Consider the following 19087-nt stretch of genomic DNA (forward strand, 5'->3'; position numbering starts at 1 on the left):
GGTCTTCTCCTGTAACCAGCCCAGCTCCGCCTGAGAGCTTCCACTATTCCCTCCATCAGGAATACCCACCACTCTCTCCCACCCCGGGCTTGGATCTGGCAATACTGTACCAGCCTCAGGGCCTCTGCTGTCCGGCTTTCTGCTCTCAGAGCCTTTGTCACTGGGCTGGGAGCTCCAATATGATAAATGCATAGCCCGGGGCTAGGACTATCAAGGGAACCCAGTAAGTTGGCTCCCGAAAGAGGCCTAGAAGCTTCGTTTGCATTGCACGTTATTTAATATTGAGGAAAATATAATTAGCCCGTATCTAAGCATTGGGGTGAGAGCGCTAAAGATTGACCCCACCCACCTCCCACTCCTCACCTCCAGCCATAAGCCACTTCCGGACAAGGCTAAAAATGCGTAAAACAATGCAATTACTCGCCACCTAGCCTTCCCCAAGTTCCACCCTCCGAGCCTCAAGCCCCACGCCCTCCTAAATATCCCCGACCCCGCTGGGACCCCAAATTGCCTAGAGCTCTGCAATTCAGCCCTTCCCGGCAGCGGGACCGAAAGGGTTAAGCGGAGGCTCCCGGCTCGCTGAGTGACAGCTTGGCCGGCAGCCGGGGAGAGCCGGCCAATCAGGGAGGGCGTACGCGACCCACGTGCGCAAACGGCCTAACGATTGGCCAGCGCCGCCAGATGCCTGCCCACCCCGAGCCCGAACCCACGTGCAGCTACTGCGCCTTCATTGATCCGCTTCGCGGTCCAGGTGGCGGCTGGGTGGGGCCTGGGCGGGACGGGGCGGGGACAGGGCGGGACAAGGCGGGGCCCGATGGGTCAAATGGCCCCCGGTGGGGGAAGGAGGAGTTTCCTTTTGGCCTGAACTTGGCTGACCTCGGCAGCTTCCGCCCTGTGAGGGACGTGAGTTGCCAGGCGTTTTCCTGGGGGTTGGGGGGACTCCAAGATTCCCGGGCCGGGGAAGGGGCTGCAGGGGCGTGGAAGGGCAGGACTGAGGCAAGGAAGGAGCTTGGTGCTGCAGCTGGGATGCAGGTGGAGGGAGGTCGTTTATTCTGTCGGATAAATTCTGCCTAATGCACCTGGCTAACTCCTATTCATCCTTCAAAACCCCTTTCTAGTGATCTCTCTGCACTTTAGGAAATTGTCTCAAAACTAAGGTTGAGCTTTGGTGACCTTCCCTGGGCTCCCCCATCCCTGCTCACACACACACAGCAGGGAGTGTGTATGTGCACCATCCACCCCAACTTCCTAGGGTTAGGCCTGGGAGGCAGGGCTCAGTTCTTTCTGGGTTCCCGGCCCCACGAATCTGGGCAGCTGGAGGCATTGATAAGTGAGGACGGGACCTAGGGAACGCATGGGGGAACCGCAGGACTGGGGCCCTGGAGACTGACCAAACCGGGAGGTGCACGTGGGGTAAGGGGTGGCTCCCTCCCTGGCACTGCCTTATTTTCTGTCCTTCAAGACCTGCTGTCTGCTTGTTTTAGACTTTGGCTAAAGTCCTGGAGGCTACTGCCTGAAGATGACCTCTAGGGACCACCCTAGCCCCAAGGACCCCCCGAAAGGCACTTCGGTGAGGAGGGCATGGGGTGGGATCAGCCCTCAAGGGAAACCCAGGTCGGCCCAATGAGGTTCTGCCCCTTTCTCATCCTGTATCCACCTGTGACCTGGGCTGGCCTCATCCCGGCCCCGCAGCTGAAGACAATACCGGTCACTGCTACATTCAAGACAGGTGCCAAGGAGCCGTTTTTTTTTTTTTAAATTAAGTGTAGGCTGGACACAGTGGCTCACAACTGTGATCTCAACATTTTGGGAGGCCGAGGCAGGAACATCATTTGAGCCCAGGAGTTTGAGACCAGCCTGGACAACATAATGAGACCCCGTCTCTACAAAAAAAAAATTAAACTAAAAGAATCAGCTGGGCCTAGTGACATGGGCCTGCCTGTAGTTGTAGCTACCCAGGAGGCTGAGGCAGAGGCTTCGCTTGAGCCCCAGGAGTTTGAGGCATTGCACTTCAGCCTTGGTGACAAAGTGAGATCCCATCTTTAAAAAAATGTAGCTTCTAATCACATACGTGATAAAAAACACAGGAACACAGCACGTATTTGGTTAATATTTTACAAGCAATCCGGGCTCCCTGTACTTTATGTCCCAGAGATGACCATTGGTAAATTTAGGCTCTCAGGGCTGAGCAAACTTTTTTGTAAAGGGGTCAGATGAGGAATATTTTGTTTTGAGACTTTATGACTTTATTGTTTTTGAGACGGAGTCTCACACTGTCACCTCGGCTGGAGTGCAGTGGCGCAATCTCAGCTCACCGCAACCTCCGCCTCCCGGGTTCAAGTAATTCTCCTGCCTCACCTCCCGAGTAGCTGGGACTACAGGCACCTGCCACTATGACCACCAATTTTTTTTTTTGTATTTTTAGTAGAGATGGGGTTTCACCATGTTGGCCAGGCTGGTCTTGAGCTCCTGACCTCGTGATCTGCCCGCCTCAGCCTCCCAAAGTGTTGGGATTACAGGCGTGAGCCACTGCACCTGGCCAAGAGACTTTATTTTATTGAGTCTTGCTCTTGTCACCTAGTCTGGAGTGCAGTGGCATGATCTTGGCTCACTGCAACCTCCACCTCCCAGGTTCAAATGATTCTCCTGCCTCAACCTCCCGAGTAGCTGGGATTACAGGTGTGTGCCACCATGCCCGGCTAATTTTTGTATTTTTAGTAGAGACAGGGTTTTGCTGAGTTGCCTCGACTTGTCTCAAACTCATGACCTCAGGTGATCTGCTCACCTCGGCCTCCCAAAGTGCTGGGATTACAGGCGTAAGCCACCTTGCCTGGACTTTTATTTTTAAAAATATTTTGTGCTTCTATTTTCATCACAAGAATGTGGTGAATATTTTAGACTTTAGGCCAACGTGCAAAATGGAAGATGCTCTTTTAGGTACTGAAATAAGAGAGGCCGGGCGCAGTGGTTCATGCCTGTAATTCTAGCACTTTGGGAGGCCGAGGCGGGTGGATCACGAGGTCAGGAGGTTGAGATCAGCCTGGCCGAGATGGTGAAACCCCATCTCTACTAAAAATACAAAAATTAGCCAGGCATGGTGGGAGGCGTCTGTAATCCCAGCTACTCGGAAGGCTGAGGCAGGAGAATCACTTGAACCTGGGAGGCAGATGTTGCAGTGAGCTGAGATTGTGCCCCTGCACTCTAGCCTAGGTGACAGCAAGACTTGGTTTCAAAACAAAAACAAAAACCACAATTACTTTTGCACCAACCTAATAACTATACTCTGGTTGAGATGGAGACCTGGGGTCTTGAGTGTTTGCGGCATTGTAAGTTTTTTTGTTTTGTTTTTTTGTTTTGAGATAGAGTCTCGCTCTGTCACCCAGGCTGGAGTGCAGTGGCGCGATCTGGGCTCACTGCAAGCTCCACCTCCCGGTTTCACGCCATTCTCCTGCCTCAGCCTCCCGAGTAGCTGGGACTACAGGCGCCCGCCACCTCGCCCGGCTAGTGTTTTGTATTTTTTTTTTTTTTTAGTAGAGACAGGGTTTCACCGTGTTAGCCAGGATGGTCTCGATCTCCTGACCTCGTGATCCGCCCGTCTCAGCCTCCCAAAGTGCTGGGATTACAGGCGTGAGCCACCCGTGCCCAGCCAGGGCATTGTAAGTTTTATGTAACCTTGCTTTGACCTTTCCAGCCCCATCCTGGGATCTCGAACTCTGAGAGCTCTCCACCACTGAATTATCAAGGCATTCTAAATCGGCTCAAGCAATTCCCCAGGTGAGAGCAATTCCAGGGGCTGACGGTCCCACGCTGGGAAGGGGTCCCACCTGGCCTCTCTCCTTGGGGTCCTAGTGAGTGGTCTAGAAATTGCTGGCCCAAGAGACAAGCTCAGGAACAGGAAGCCATGCGGATACCCAGCATGGAGAACCCAGCAATACCCATCCCAGCTTTTGTTTAATATGTTGATTTTCCTGTGCGACATGGATTTGTTGGCATTCAATTTTATTGTTGAAAAATACTGCAATGGCTGGGTGTGGTGGCTTGCACCTGCAATCCCAGTACTTTGGGAGGCAGAGGCGGGCGGATCACTTGAGGTCAGGAGCTCCAGATCAACCTGGCCAACATGGTGAAAGCCCGTCTCTACAAAAAATACAAAAATTAGCCAGGCGTGGTGGCGGGTGCCTGTAATCCCAGCTGAGGCAGGAGAATCTCTTGAACCCAGGAGGCAGAGGATTGCAGTGAGCCGGGTTCACACCGCTGCACTCCAGCCTAGGCTACAGAGTGAGACTCCGTCTCAAAAAAAAAAAAAAAAAAAAAAACACTGCATGGGCTGGGTGCAATGGTTTGTACCTGTAATCCCAGCACTTTGGGAGGCAGAGGCAGGAGGATCGCTTGAGCCCGGAGTTTAATACCGGCCTTGGCAACATAGTGAGGCAGCATCTCTTAAATAAAAATCTGAATGTGGTGGTGCATACCTGTAGTCCCAGCTACTCAGGAGACTGAGGCAGGAGGATCATCTGAGCCCAGGAGTTGGAGGCTGCAGTGAGCCATGATTGTACCACTGCACCCTCGCCCGAGCAACAGGGTGAGATTCTGTTTCAAAAAAAGAAATTGAAGAAAGTGGCAGGGTGGGGCGCGGTGGCTCATGCCTGTAATCCCAGCACTTTGGGAGTCCAAGGTGGGCAATCACCTGGGGTCAGGAGTTTGAGACCAGCGTAGCCACCATGGTGAAACACTTTCACCATTAAAAATAAAAAATTAGCTGGGCGTGGTGGCGGGTGTCTGTAATCCCAGCTACTCGGGAGGCTGAGGTGGGAGAATCTCTTGAACCCGGGAGGCGGAAGTTGCAGTGAGCCGAGACCGTGCCACTACACTCTATCTAGCCTGAGTGACAAGAGAGACTGTCTCAAAAAAAAAAAAAAAAAAAAAAAAAGAATATACTGCATTAAAATCTTTATTGAACTTCTTGACACTGCCTTAAATTTGGCTTCGGGAGCCAATGCCTTCCAGCTTCCTTGAGACCCTCCCTAGGGGTTGAGGGCGGGGCTTACTCTGGGGAAGGGGTCCTGAAGTCACAGGTCTTCCAGCCTCTCCTCTTTCCCCCTCAGGTTTTCTCCTCATTTTGCTGCGGAATTGGAGAGCATTTACTACTCGGTGAGCCAGACCCAGGCAGCCCCAATCAAGGAGGGCCCCACTGGGACAAGCCAAAGGAGTGGTTTCACAGCCCTGCCTCCTGAGTGCCCTAGAGAGGTTCTTTTCAGCCAGGCACTGTGCCTCACGCCTGTAATCCCAGCACTTTGGGAGGCCAAGGCATGTGGATCATCTGAGGTCAAGAGTTTGAGACCAGCCTGGCCAACATGGTAGAGCCCCTGTCTGTACTAAAAATACAAAAATTAGCCGGGCATGGTGGTGGGTGCCTGTAATACCGGCTACTCGGGAAGATGAGGCAGGAGAATCGTTTGAGCCCGGGAGGCAGAGGTTGCAGTGAACTGAGATCACACTGTACTCCAGCCCAGGCGACAGAGCAAGATTCCCTCTCAGAAAAAAAAGTAGGGACCATACATCAGCGTAGTATGAAAGTAAAAGAGAAAACAAGGTGAAAACAAAAATTTTTTTAAGGTGGGGGCAGGGGGTGGAGTAGGGACCAGAGAGGTAGAGCAACTTGCCCAGGGTCACACAGCATTCACACCCAGACCACCTCCTGATGGGATCCCTGTTTTCCCTTTGCAGCTGCACAAGATCCAGCAGGATGTGGCAGAACATCACAAGCAGGTGGGTGACCAGGAGCTCAGGGGTGCGGCTGTCCCTCCGTGAAAGGCATGAGAAAGGACGGAGGTGGGGCCAGGCACAGTGGTTCATGCCTGGAATCCCAGCACTTTGGGAGGCTGAGGAGGGCAGATCACTTGAGGTCAGGAGTTTGAGACCAGCCTGGCCAACATGGTGAAACCCCATCTCTACTAAAAATACAAAAATTAGCCAGGTGTGGTGGCGGGCACCTCTAGTCCCAGACACTTGGGAGGCTAAGGCAGGAGAATAGCTTGAACCCGGAAGGTGGCGATTGCAGTGAGGCGAGATTGTGGCACTGCACTCCAGCCTGGGTGACTGAGTGAGACTCTGTCTCAAAAAAAAAAAAGGGGGCGATGGTGAAGACAGGGAGGGGACAGGGGCAGGTCATGCAGAGCCTTGTGAGCCATGGGAAGGACTTGGGCTTTGACCCCAAGGGAGGTGGGAGCCACAGGGGACTGCTGGCAGAGGAGGGACATACCCTGACTTGGAATCCCCCATGATATTAGCGGAGGCCCCATATCTTGGGGAGCACCTCCAGTCCTGTCTGAGCTGTTTCCAAGAGAGGGTCAGTCCTGCTCCTTCCGCTCCCTGAGCCCCTGCACGACCTAGATGCCGGTCAGTTGCTTTGGATAGAGAGAGCCTGTGATGGGGCAGGCACTCGCTGTGTTCCTCTGCGTGTCTGAGTGTTCAATGAGGGGCCATAGCACATGGGAGCGAGGGGAGCTCTGCATGGGGAGGGGGGTGCCCAGGCTCCCACCTGCCAACCCAGGGTGCCTGGCCCAAGCTGAAGTACGCCTTCCAGCCCTGCCCGTCCTCCCGCCACCTGGCCTTTTCTCCCAGGCACTGGCAGGATTTTCCGCCTGTGCCAGATGTAACTGGCAGGGGCCCAGGGCCGTGTCTGCAACTTAGCAGGGCCTGGGAGGAGAGGGGGGCAGTGGAGGGAACAGGGTGAGGGGGGCCAGGAAGCAACCAAAACATGGTTATTCATTCAACAGATATTTATCCGTCACCTCCTTGCCAAATACTATTGTAGAAGCCAGCAAAATAGCAAAGAACAACGCAGAGCTTTCCACCCTTGGGGCGAGTGGAGCCTGGTAGATGGAGTGTTAGAGGGTGAGGACTGGGCAAGGTGGGGGGTGGAAGAGAGCAGCCCCCAGGGGACTGGGGAGGCCAGGGTGGGTGAGGGTTGCAATTCAGGGTGGTTGGGGAAGGCATGCGAGAAGGACGCTTAAAGGACATCAAAGAGGAAGTGTGGCTGTCTGGGATGGGAGGGATATCTCAGGCAGAGGGCACAGCCTGTGCAAAGGCCCTGAGGCAGGACGGCGCCTGTCGTGTTGGTGCTGAAGGCACTGCGAGGGGACCCGAGTGGCTGGAGCAGAGAGAAGGAGGAGGGGAGGGCAGGCCACACGGTGCCCTGTGAGCTTCAGGGAGGACTTGGACTTGAACCCTAAGGGAGGGAGGTGGGAACCATGGAGGGCTGCAGACAGAGGACAGGCGCTGGCTACTGTGGAGAGGACAGAAGGGGAGGGATGAGGACAGAAGCCCGGGAACCAGTTAGGACAGTCCAGGTGTGGAATGCTGGTTGCTTAGTGATGAGAAATAATTGAATAATTGCGGACGCGTTTTGGGAGGAACCTGACCACAACTGCCGAGCGTCGGGATACTCAGGGGATGAGGGCCCCAAAGGAGCCACTTAGGATGGAGCCAGACCCAGGAGGGTCCTTGCCTAGCCCCCACTGCAGGAGGCCCCAGGATCCCTGGCAGCCCAGTCTGGCATGTGGTCCGGGGCAGCCCGCTTCCCCCACCCCCTGCTTCCAGTTCGGGGCTTTCCCAGCCTCCTTGCTGTGCTTTTAAAATCCCCATCAGCGCACAGCCCCCTCCTCCGCCAGCCCGCCTGCCACTCTCCCCCGGGAGGACCTGCTAGCAGGCAGAAGGGAGCCACACTTTTCATGCTGAGCGCATTAAAGTGCCGGTAAATTGCGCATTAACGAGGCGGGGTGAATTGGAGAGGGCTCCCCTGGGCTTTGCTGCTGCTGGGCGGGCTCAGCTGGGAAATCCATCACTGGCTGCCCCAGCAGACAGCAGCCTGGAGCGCCCCGCAGGGCTCCGATGGAGGATCTCCCCTCCCCGCCCCTCCCTCCGCCTTCCTACTAAGGAAACAGACAGGTAGCCTGTTTGTAGAAAAACTTAGGGATCACTCACCTTGCTTTCTTTTTTTGTGGTTGTTTTGACGGATCAGGCTCTGCCTCCCAGGCTGGAGTGCAGTGGCAGGATCTCAGCTCACTGCAACCTCTGCCTCCTGGGTTCTACCCATTCTCCTGCCTCAGCCTCCCTAGTAGCTGGGATTACAGACATGGGCCACCACACCTGGCTAACTTTTATATTTTTAGTAGAGACAGGGTTTTTCCATGTTGGCCAGGCTGGTCTCGAACTGCTGACCTCAGGTGATCCGCCCGCCTCAGCCTCTCAAAGTGCTGGAATTACAGGTGTGAGCCATTGCACCTGGTCAGTTTCTTTATACTTTGAACATGGCTACTAGACATTTCATATGCATGACTATATTAATATATGATTCCAATTATATGTGTACTGGATGGTGTTGATCTAGATTTTATTGTTTACTGGGAAACTACATTTAAATTTGAGATTGGCAGTGGTCAGATGACTTGATTATTGTTGTTTGTTCGTTTTAAATAAAAAATACCAGACTGGGCACAGTGGCTCACACCTGTAATCCAAGCACTTTGGGAGGCTGAGGTGGGCGGATCACCTGAGGTCAGGAGTTTGAGACCAGCCTGGTCAACATGGAGAAACCTCGTCTCTACTAAAAATATAAAATTAGCTGGGCATGGTGGCAGGTGCCTGCAATCCCAGCTATTTGTGAGGCTGAGGCAGGAGAATTGCTTTAACCCAGGAGGCAGAGGTTACAGTGAGCAGAGATCGCACCTCTGCACTCCAGCCTGGGGGACAGAGCAAGACTGTCTCAAAAGAGAAAAAAAAATTACCTGTTTCTATCAATTCTCCCCAGCAGGTAACCCTCAGTTTCTTAGTATCTTTCCAAAGTTTAAGCAAATGCTGTTTTGCTGCCTGAAGCCTTTTTTTTGTTTTTTTTGAGACAAGTCGCTCTGTTGCCCAGGCTGGAGTGCAGTGGCGCGATCTCAGCTCACTGCAAGCTCCACCTCCCGGGTTCACGCCATTCTCCTGCCTCAGCCTCCCGAGTAGCTGGGACTACAGGTGCCCGCCACCAAGCCTGGCTAAATTTTTTTTTGTATTTTTAGTAGAGACGGGGTTTCACCCACTGTGCCTGGCCTGCTTGAAGCTATTTTAAGCAAAGGGTGGTGGTGGGCAGGTTTTCTTTTTAAAACATCCCAAAAAGGGATTACAGGCACAGTGGCTCACACCTGCAATCCCAGCACTTTGGGAGACCAAGGCAGGAGAATCATCTGAGCTCAGGAGTTCAAGACCAGCCTAGCCAACATGGTGAAACCCTGGCTCTACTTAAAAATACAAAAATCAGCCGGGCACGGTGGCTCACACCTGTAAACCCAGCACTTCGGGAGGCTGAGGCAGGCAGATCATGAGGTCAGGAGATTGAGACCATCCTGGCTAACACGGTGAAACCCTGTCTCTACTGAAAATACAAAAAAAAATTAGCCAGGCGTGGTAGCGGGCGCCTGTAGTCCAGCTACTCGGGAGGCTGAGGCAGGAGAATGGCGTCAACCTAGGAGGTGGAGCTTGCAGTGAGCCGAGATCACACTGCTGCACTCCAGTCTGGGTGACAGAGCAAGACTCCATCTCAAAAAAAAAAAAAAAAAAAAAATCAGCTGGTGTGGTGGCACACACCTGTAATCCCAGCTACTTGGGCGTCTGAGGCAGGAGAATTGCTTGAACCTGGGAGACAGAGGTTGCAGTGAGCCGAGATCACATCACTGTACTCCTGCCTGGGCAACAGAGTGAGACTCAGTCTTAAAAAGAAGAAAAAAAAAAGTCCGGGCATGGTGGCTCAAGCCTGTAATCCCAGCACTTTGGGAGGCCGAGATGGGCGGATCACGAGGTCAGGAGATCGAGACTATCCTGGCTAACATGGTGAAACCCCATCTCTACTAAAAAAAAATACAAAAAACTAGCCAGGCATGGTGGCGGGTGCCTGTAGTCCCAGCTACTCGGGAGGCTGAGGCAGGAGAATGGCCTAAACCCGGGAGGCAGAGCTTGCAATGAGCTGAGATCTGGCCACTGCACTCCAGCCTGGGTGACAGAGCTAGACTCTGTCTCAAAAAAAAAAAAAGATATATGCCAGGTGCGGTAGGCCGGGTGCGGTGGCTTACACCTGTTATCCCAGCACTTTTGGGAGGCAAAGGTGGGAGGATCACTTGAGGCCAGGAATTCAAGACCAGCTTGGGCAATATAATGAGACCCCCGTTTCTACAAAAAATGTATTTAAATTAGCTGAGCATGGTGGTGCACACCTGTAACCCCAGCTACTCAGGAGCTGAGCAGGAGGGATGGGAGGATCACTTGAGCCTGGGAGGTTGAGAGTACAGTGAGCTGTCATCGCTCCACTGCACTCCAGCCTGGGTGTCAGAGTGAGATCTTAGCTCCAAAAAAAGTAGATGAAGGCCGGGGGTAGTGGCTTACACCTGTAATCCCAGCACTTAGCGAGACTGAGATGGGCAGATCACTTGAGGACAGGAGTTCAAGACCAGCCTGGCCAACATGGTGAAACCCATCTTTACTAAAAATAAAAAAATGAGCTGGGCGTGGTGGCGGGCACCTGTAATCCCAGCTACTCAGGAGGCTGAGGCAAGAGACTCACTTGAACCTGGGAGGCGGAGGTTGCAGTGAGCCGAGATGGTGCCACTGCATTCCTGCCTGGGCAACGCAGTGAGACTCGGTCTCAAAAAAAGAAAAAAGTAGATGCGATAACCTCCTTTTGACAGGTGGGGATAACCATGCTGTAGGGTTGCAAACCCTTAACTGCAACAACGTTTAACTGTTTTGCTGCCAACCTCCCTCTAGATAGGAAACTTCTTACAGATTGTGGAGAGCTGCAGCCAACTCCAGGGTGTCCAGTCTGAGCAGGTGGGTGTCCGGGTCTTCGAGGAGGGGAGGGGACAGGCTTGGGTGAAGGTACATCCTCAAAGCTGTCACCACCTCGTTCCTGCCGGGCCAGGTCTCCCCTGCTGAACCAGTCAGCCCTGGGATGCCCCGGCAGGCAGAGGACAAGACCCCGCAGGAGTCAAGCTTTGAGGACATCATGGCCACCAGGTCCTCCGACTGGCTCCGGCGGCCTCTGGAGGCGGACGACCAGCCGGAGACCCAGCTGTTCTGGGACAAGGAGCCTTGGTTTTGGCACGACACTCTGACAGAGCAACTCTGGCGGATTTTTGCCGGCGTCCGAGATGAGAAGGCAAAGCCCAGAGACAGACGTGAGTGTCCCCGAGGCTGAGAGGGAAGGGGTGGCCGCAGGCTGCATCCTGGGGCTGTGCAGTGAACCCTGCTGTTCTCTCTCTGTCCCCCTCCTCCTCTCCGTTGTCATAGAGACAGAGCAGGCACCAGGCCTGGTGAGTAAACAACCTTGGCCCTACCCGCAGGGGTGGGCTTCCAGGCAGACAGTTGGGCTCCCCCAGGTCAAGGCACCTGAGGTTCCTGTGCAATTTGCCTTCCTTCCATCCTGCCCCTCGAGTCGCCCGGGGGGGGGGCACTTGGGTGATCCAGGAGGCTATACTGGAGCAGCCTAGGACCCACAGCCCAGGGCTTCCAGGACCCTATACCCTGACACCTTCTCTGCAACTCTGCCTGGACCCGGAGATGGGACCCGAGGCAGTTGACAAGCCCTGTGCACGCTGCCTAGGAATCCCGGAGGGTTTCTGGTCCTAACAGGCCTAATGAGACTTTTCCATTTCCCAGGGGCAGGAAAGCAAGACGCCGGGATCCTGTGACCCAGGAGCGGACCCGTGTCCCGAAGATGCCTCCAGTAATCCCAGTGGGCGGGGGCCGACAGACTCCAGGCGGGATGGGGTCGGGGGCAGCCTGCGCTTAGGAGCCAATGCAAGTCGCTTAGTCCCTCTTGTCTCCCGACTAGCCCCCAGGCCACCTGAGACCTCCTCCAGCCCCGCCAATGGTTCCCAAGACAGGAACACAAGGTGTCGTGTGGTCCAGGTGAGACCCAGGCCCGAGCTGGTAGCCCAGCATGAAGGCGGCCCAGGTGGGGTAGAGGAGGTGGACACAGATGTGTGGGGAGCCTGTGGGCAGCTGTGATCTCCCTCACCTACAGGAGCCTCCAGGAAGAGCCTCTGCGTTTCTACAGTCCATGTAAGTGTCTGCACTGTTTGCTTTTGGGCGGGGTGAGGGTCAGCGGGAATTCCTTCCTGTCTATACCTCTGTTCCCGGCACATAGAGGGGAACAGAGGTGTCATACTTTCTTCCCCCTTTCCCATCACTACTCTGCCATCCTCTCCAACAGCAGCTGCAGAGGCTGGGTAGAAAAGTGCAGTGTTAGGCCAGGCACGGTGGCTCATGCCTGTAATCCCAGCACTTTGGGAGGCCAAGGTGGGCGGATCACAAGGTCAGGAGATCGAGACCATCCTGGCTAACACGGTGAAACCCCATCTCTACTAAAAATCCAAAAAATTAGCCAGGCGTGGTGGCGGGTGCCTGTAGTCCCAGCTACTTGGGAGGCTGAGACAGGAGAATGGTATGAACCTGGGAGGCGGAGCTTGCAGTGAGCTGAGATAACCCCTACTGCTTTCCAGCCTGGGTGACAGAGCGAGATTCCATCTCAAAAAAAAGTTCATTGTTAGGTTCACAGGATTGTCTCCCCAATACCGGGCTCAAGGCATTTGGGGAAGACATTTTCATGGAAGGGGGTGGGGTGTAGCTGTGTTAGAACTGGATGCAGATTGTTGCAACCTTGTGGAGTGACGCTGGGAGAACCCAGATGGGGCAAAAGAAAGCTTTTCTGGGGAAGGGGCATAATAGCTAGGACCCTAAAGGATGAATAGGAGTTCTCCTTCCTGGGGCAAAGCAGTCTAGGAAGAAAGCAGAAGTATACGGAGGGCTGTGGCAAAGGGACAGTACTTGAAGGAATGTGAGCAGGACATTTGGGGAGTCTGAGGGTAAAACAAGGCCTTGAGAAGGGGGGATCAAAATCTGAAAAAGAATGAAGCCCCTCTAGGCCTTGATGTGTGGCTCCCACCGGGCAAAGGGGGCTCACAGGCAGGTCAGTTACCCTGAGGCCTCCCCTCCCAAGATCCTGGGACCCTGAGGACTTTGAAGATACATGGAAGAGGCCAGATGCCTTGCCCGGGCAGTCTAAGAGACTCGCCGTCCCGTGCAAACTGGAGAAGATGCGGATTTTGGCGCATGGGGAGCTTGTGGTCGCCACAGCCATCAGCAGCTTCACGCGGCACGTGTTCACCTGTGGCAGAAGAGGCGTCAAGGTGTGGAGCCTGACTGGCCAGGTGGCTGAGGACAGGTTCCCAGAGAGCCACCTGCCTGTCCAGGTGAGGGTGGCCTTGGTTTCCTGGGGTGCAGGGCTTCTGGGAACAGGGGGTTTGAGGTTTGAGTCTGGGAGAGCCCAGATGGTGGAGAGAGGGCTTCCAGGGAAAAGGGGCATAATAGCTAGGAACCCAAAGGATGAATAGGAGTTCGCTCTCATGAGGCAAAGCAGTCCAGGCAGAACGCCACAGGGGGCGACAACTCACGGTGACTCTGCCCATCCCAGACCCCTGGGGCCTTCCTGCGTACCTGCCTGCTGTCCTCAAACAGTAGGAGCCTGCTCACCGGTGGTTACAACCTGGCCAGTGTGAGCGTGTGGGACCTGGCGGCGCCCTCCCTGCACGTGAAGAAGCAGTTACCCTGTGCAGGTCTCAACTGCCAGGCCCTAGACGCCAACCTGGATGCCAACCTGGCCTTTGCCAGCTTCACCAACGGCGTGGTCAGGATCTGGGACCTGCGGGATCACAGTGTGGTCAGGTGTGTTTGAGGGGTGGGCAGGGGCAGCATCCTGTTTCCAGCCTCCTGTAGCCACCTCCGCCCGCCTTCCTGCTGCCACCTGAACCTGGGATATAGCACTCTCCCAGCCAAAGCCCCTTGCCCCCTTGAACTTGCATTTGAGAAAGTTGGAGGTGCGGACTTGGCTCTTGGCTGGACTGCATTCCTTGCATCCCAGGGCATTTTACTTTTTGTCTGCCTCAGTTTCCCCACCTGGACACAGGATGTGACAGCCCCAAACTCAAAGGCTTGTTAGAAGGGCAAATTTGTTGTAAAAATATAAAACAGCAGGCTAGGTGTGGTGCCTCGAAAATGTAAACCCAGCACTTTGGGAGGTCAAGACGGGAGAAATGCTTAAGCCCAGGAGTTCGAGATTAACCTGGGTAACATAATGAGACCCCATCTCTATTTAAAAATATGTGTATCTAAATTAGCCAGGCACAGTGGCTCACACCTGTACTCCCAGCACTTTGGGGGAGGCCGAGGCGGGCAGATCACGAGGTCAGGAGATCAAGACTATCCTGGCTAACACGGTGAAACCCCGTCTCTACTAAAAATACAAAAAAATTAGCCGGGCGTGGTGGCGGGCGCCTGTAGTCCCAGCTACTCGGGAGGCTGAGGCAGGAGAATCGCTTGAACCCGGGAGGCGGAGCTTGCAGTGAGCTGAGATCTGTGCCACTGCACTCCAGCCTGGGCGACAGAGCGAGACTCCATCTCAAAAAAAAGAAAACAACATATATATAATATGTATATATCATATATAACAGGCTGGGCGCGGTCGCTCACGTCTGGAATCCCAGCACTTTGGGAGACTGAGGTGGGTGGATCATCTGAGGTCAGGAGTTCGAGACCAGCCTGACCAACATGGTGAAACCTCATGTCTACTAAAGATGCAAAAATTAGCCAGGTGTGGTGGCACACACCTGTAATCCCAGCCACTTAGGAGGCTGAGGCACTAAAATTGCTTGAATCCAGGAGGCAGAGGTTGCAGTTAGCTGAGATCATGCTGCTGCACTCCAACCTAGGCAACAACAAAAAATATATATATATACACACACACATATATATATACACACACACATATACATGTATATACATGGGCTTAGCGCCTGCCCTGGTAGAAAAGACAAAGCAAGGCCCCCAGGGACGGATTGGAGGTCATTATCAGGGGTCCTGCTTAATTATAGCCCAGTTATTAAGTGCTCCTGATTCAGCCTTTTCAAAGTCCTCCTTTGCCTGAAGAACCTCTTCTGCATGGGGTTCTTATGGAGAGATGTATATACATGTATATGTGTGTGTATGTGTATGTATACACATGCATGCCGGGCATGGTGGCTCATGCCTATAATCTCAGTACTTTGGCAGGCCGAGGCAGGCAGATCACCTGAGGTCGGGAATTTGAGACCAGCCTAACATGGAGAAACCTCATCTCTACTAAAAATACATAATTAGGCGTGATGGTCCATTCCTGTAATCTCAGCTACTCGGGAGGCTGAGGTGCTAAAGTCACTTGAACCTGGGAGGCAGAGGTTGCAGTGAGCCGAGATCGTGCTGCTGCACTCCAGCCTGGGCAACAAAACGAGACTCCATCTAAAAAATACATGTAAAATATGTATATAATATATAAAATATCCATCAGCATGTTTGCAGGAAGCAATGACTGACGTAAAATACAGCACACCACCCGTGCACCACTATTCCCTTCCCTGCTTGAAGGAATTCCTGTAGACCTGCCTCAGAGCTTGGGTGGATTGAGGATAGAAGAGGCAAGGGGAGGCCTGGGTGAGACCAAGGGGAGGCCCAGGTGGATGGAGAAGGGAGACTGAGGGCTGCGAGGGGCCAGCACTAGATCCTGTGTCCATTTTCTGCCAACTTTGATACTCTGTGAAGGCAGAGATTTGTGGGTGGTGGCACTGTCCTTTTCATGCCCAAATGTAGTGACTGGTGTTTCTGGGGACCCAAACCTCAGAGTCTTGGCCTGATTGCCTCCCGATGTCCCTTCTGGCCAGGGACCTCACAGGTTACCCTGATGGAGTCAAGAGTATGGTGGTCAAGGGCTACAACATCTGGACTGGGGGGCTGGATGCCTGTCTTCGGTGCTGGGACCAGAGGACCATCATGAAGCCTCTGGAGTACCAATTCGAGTCTCAGGTGCGTGGAGGCTGGGATGGGGTCTGCTCGGCCAGGCATCCTCTGGTCCTCACATTAAAAAATGAGGTTGAGACCAGGCACGGTGGCTCATGCCTGTAATCCTAGCAGTTTGGGAGGCTGAGGCAGGTGGATCTCCTGAGGTTGGGAGTTTGAGACCAGCCTGGCCAACATAGTGAAACCCCATCTCTATTAAAAATACAAAAATGAGAGCTGGACGCGGAGGCTCACACCTGTAATCCCAGCCCTTTGGGAGGCCGAGGCGGGCGGATCATTTGAGGTCAGAAGTTCAAGACCAGCCTGACCAACATGGTGAAACCCTATCCCTACTGAAAAATACAGAATAATTAGCCGGGCGTGGTGGCGGCGCCTGTAATCCCAGCTTCCTGGGAGGCTGATGCAGGAGAATCGCTTGAACCCCGGGAGGCTGAGGTTGCAGTGAGCCAAGATCATATCATTGTACTCCAGCCTGGCAACAGAGCGAGACTACATCTCAAACACTCATGCTATATGGGGTGCAAAGTAGGGAAGACTCTCCATTTTACAGACCAACAAACTGAGGCACAGATACGAAGTTGCTTGTCCCAAGGTTGCACAGCTAGGAAGGGGTCAGTCACTCGGCCTCCAGGGTAGGTCCCCAGGCTCCTGCCTGCTTCCTGGGCCAGGCTGGGACCTAACCAGGTTCCTCCCTCCCCATTGCCCGTTACCCAGATAATGAGCCTGTCCCACAGCCCGCAGGAGGACTGGCTGCTGCTGGGCATGGCCAATGGCCAGCAGTGGCTGCAGAGCACCAGCGGGAGCCAGCGGCACATGGTGGGACAGAAAGACAGTGTCATCCTGAGCACCAAGTTCTCCCCCTTTGGTAAGCGGCTGGCAGAAGGTGGGGAGACGCCCCTGCAGCCCCCAGCCTCCCACAAGACCCCACCCAACCCTCTAGGACACCTCAGAATCCATCTGTAGCAGAAACAAGTTTTGGGGATGCTGTTGCCGGGGGATGAGGGAGGGAAGGGGGTGGGTGCCTGTGCTATCCCCACCCCATGGCCCTCCCCACCCCATGGCCCTCCCCACCCCATGGCCCTTCCCCCCCATGGCCCTTCCCCCCCCATGGCCCTTCCCCCCTGACTCCCTGCCCCCAGCGTGGTCCTTCTCCCCCATCCCCGCCCCCCTGCCCCTGGCGTGATCCTCCCCCCCGCTTCAGCTGCCGGTGTCCCCATGAGCTGACGTCCTCATTTCTCCCAGGCCAGTGGTGGGCGAGCGTTGGGATGGACGACTTCCTTGGTATCTACAGCATGCCAACAGGGACAAAGGTGTTCCAGGTACTGCGATGGGCTGGGGGCAGGACCTGGGGGTGGCCCCAAAGGGACCATGTTTACAGCCTGGGCAACACAGCAAGACACTGTCTCTACAAAAAGTTTAAAAATTAGCCAGGTGTGGTGGCTCATGGCTTTAATCCCAGCATTTTGGGAGGCTGATGCGGGAAGATGCCTTAAGCTTAGGAGTTCGAGACCAGCCTGGCCAACATAGTGAGACCCCATCTCTATAAAAAATAATTAGCTGAGCCGGGCGCAGTGGCTCACGTCTGTAATCCCAGCACTTTGGGAGGCCAAAGCAGGTGGATCATGAGGTCAGGAGATTGAGACCATCCTGGCTAACACGGTGAATCCCCGTCTCTACTAAAAATACAAAAAATTAGCCGGGCGTGGTGGTGAGCACCTGTAGTCCCAGCTACTTGGGAGGCTGAGGCAGGAGAATGGCTTGAGCCCAGGAGACAGAGCTTGCAATAAGCAGAGATTGCGCCACTGCACTGCAGCCTAGGCAACAGAGCGAGACTCCGTCTCAAAAAATAAAATGATAATTAGCTGAGTGTGGTGGTGTACACCTGTGGTCCCAGCTACTTGGGAGGCTGAGGCAGGAAGATTGCTCGAGTCCAGGAGGTCAAGGCTGCAGTGAGCTGAGATTGTACCACTGCACTCCCGCCTGGGCAACAGAGCAGGACCTTGTCTGTCTTCGAAGAGACAATGCTTCATGCTTGAGCTAACGGGTAGAGACCAGGGGTGTGTGAGCCCTACCCCAGTTCACTGCCCACTGCCCCCCTCCAGGTGCCCGAGACGTCCCCAATCACGTGCTGTGACATCTCTTCCAACAACCGCCTCATTGTCACAGGCTCCGGGGAGCACGCCTCCGTGTACCAGATCACCTACTGAGGGGCCTCGCTGCTGTCATCCAACTCCGGCTCCTCTTTGCGTCCACTTTTTTTTTTTCCCCCAACCAGTGGGGGGTCATGGTGGAGGGAAGTGGGAAGGATCTTCTATGGCATCGCACGATCCAGTCTGTGGTGTACAGACTGACCGCCGTCACCTGTAATAAAGCACCCGGGAAAGGCAGAGAGTGGACGTGTCCTGTCCTCTGAAGGGAAAGGGGCCTTCCCATCCCGTCCCTGCTCAACTTTTGGAAATCTGGAAGGACTTCATCCAGCCTGGTGGCTCTAAGCCTTTTTTTTTTTTTTTTTTTGAGGCAGGGTCTCACTCTGTCATGCAGTCTGGAATGTGATGGTGCCATCATTATTCATTGCAGCCTCTCCAACTCCTGGGCTCAAGCCATCCCGCTGCCTTAGCCTCTTGAGTAGCTGAGACTACAGATGTGCACCACTACGCCCGGCTAATTTTTTTGTAGATGCCAGATGTGGTGGCTCATGCCTGTAATCCCAGCACTTTAGGAGGCTGAGGGGGCCAGATCATGAGGTCAAGAGATCGAGACCATCCTGGCCAACATGGTGAAACCCCGTCTCTACTACAAATACAAAAATTAGCTGGGCATGATGGCGGGTGTCTATAGTCCCAGCTACTTGGGCGGCTGAGACAGGAGAATCGCTTGAACCCGGGAGACGGAGGTTGCAGTGAGTTGAGATCGTGTCACTGCACTCCAGCCTGGTGACAGAGCAAGACTCTGTCTTATAAAAAAGTTCCTAAGAATCTCACAGGAAATTTGGCTACACTCTGAATAGCTATCTGCTCTGCCCTTTTTTCCCCCTACCCCTTGTACTTAGGCTGAATCTTGGGATAATTTTTGTTTTTGTTTTTTAGATAGGGTCTTGGGACTGGGTGCGGTAGCTCATGCCTGTAATCCCAGCACTTTGGAAGGCCGAGGTGGACAGATCACCTGG

The 19087-nt window shown here is 54.2% G+C and overlaps 1 protein-coding gene across 2 annotated transcripts; it reads left to right on the forward strand.

The window, feature by feature from the left end:
• Positions 1 to 729: 729 nt before the first annotated feature.
• On the forward strand, positions 730 to 18311 carry TLE6 (transducin like enhancer of split 6). 2 transcript variants are annotated; one of them, XM_025367578.1, is made up of 17 exons: positions 730 to 894; positions 1485 to 1570; positions 3692 to 3774; positions 5106 to 5151; positions 5728 to 5769; positions 10801 to 10863; positions 10955 to 11210; positions 11329 to 11345; positions 11692 to 11758; positions 11867 to 11943; positions 12059 to 12096; positions 13034 to 13286; positions 13508 to 13758; positions 15786 to 15927; positions 16636 to 16786; positions 17164 to 17240; positions 18024 to 18311. In XM_025367578.1, the coding sequence occupies exons 2-17, from the start codon at positions 1520 to 1522 to the stop codon at positions 18126 to 18128; spliced, it is 1719 nt and encodes a 572-aa protein (XP_025223363.1). In that variant the 5' UTR covers positions 730 to 894; positions 1485 to 1519; the 3' UTR covers positions 18129 to 18311. The 2 variants fall into 2 exon arrangements, with proteins under 2 accessions (XP_025223363.1, XP_025223364.1); XM_025367579.1 differs by lacking the exon at positions 1485 to 1570 and having other exon boundaries at positions 828 to 903.
• Positions 18312 to 19087: the final 776 nt, after the last annotated feature.

This window comes from Theropithecus gelada, chromosome 19 (genome assembly GCF_003255815.1).
Source record: "Theropithecus gelada isolate Dixy chromosome 19, Tgel_1.0, whole genome shotgun sequence".
NCBI lineage: Eukaryota > Metazoa > Chordata > Mammalia > Primates > Cercopithecidae > Theropithecus > Theropithecus gelada.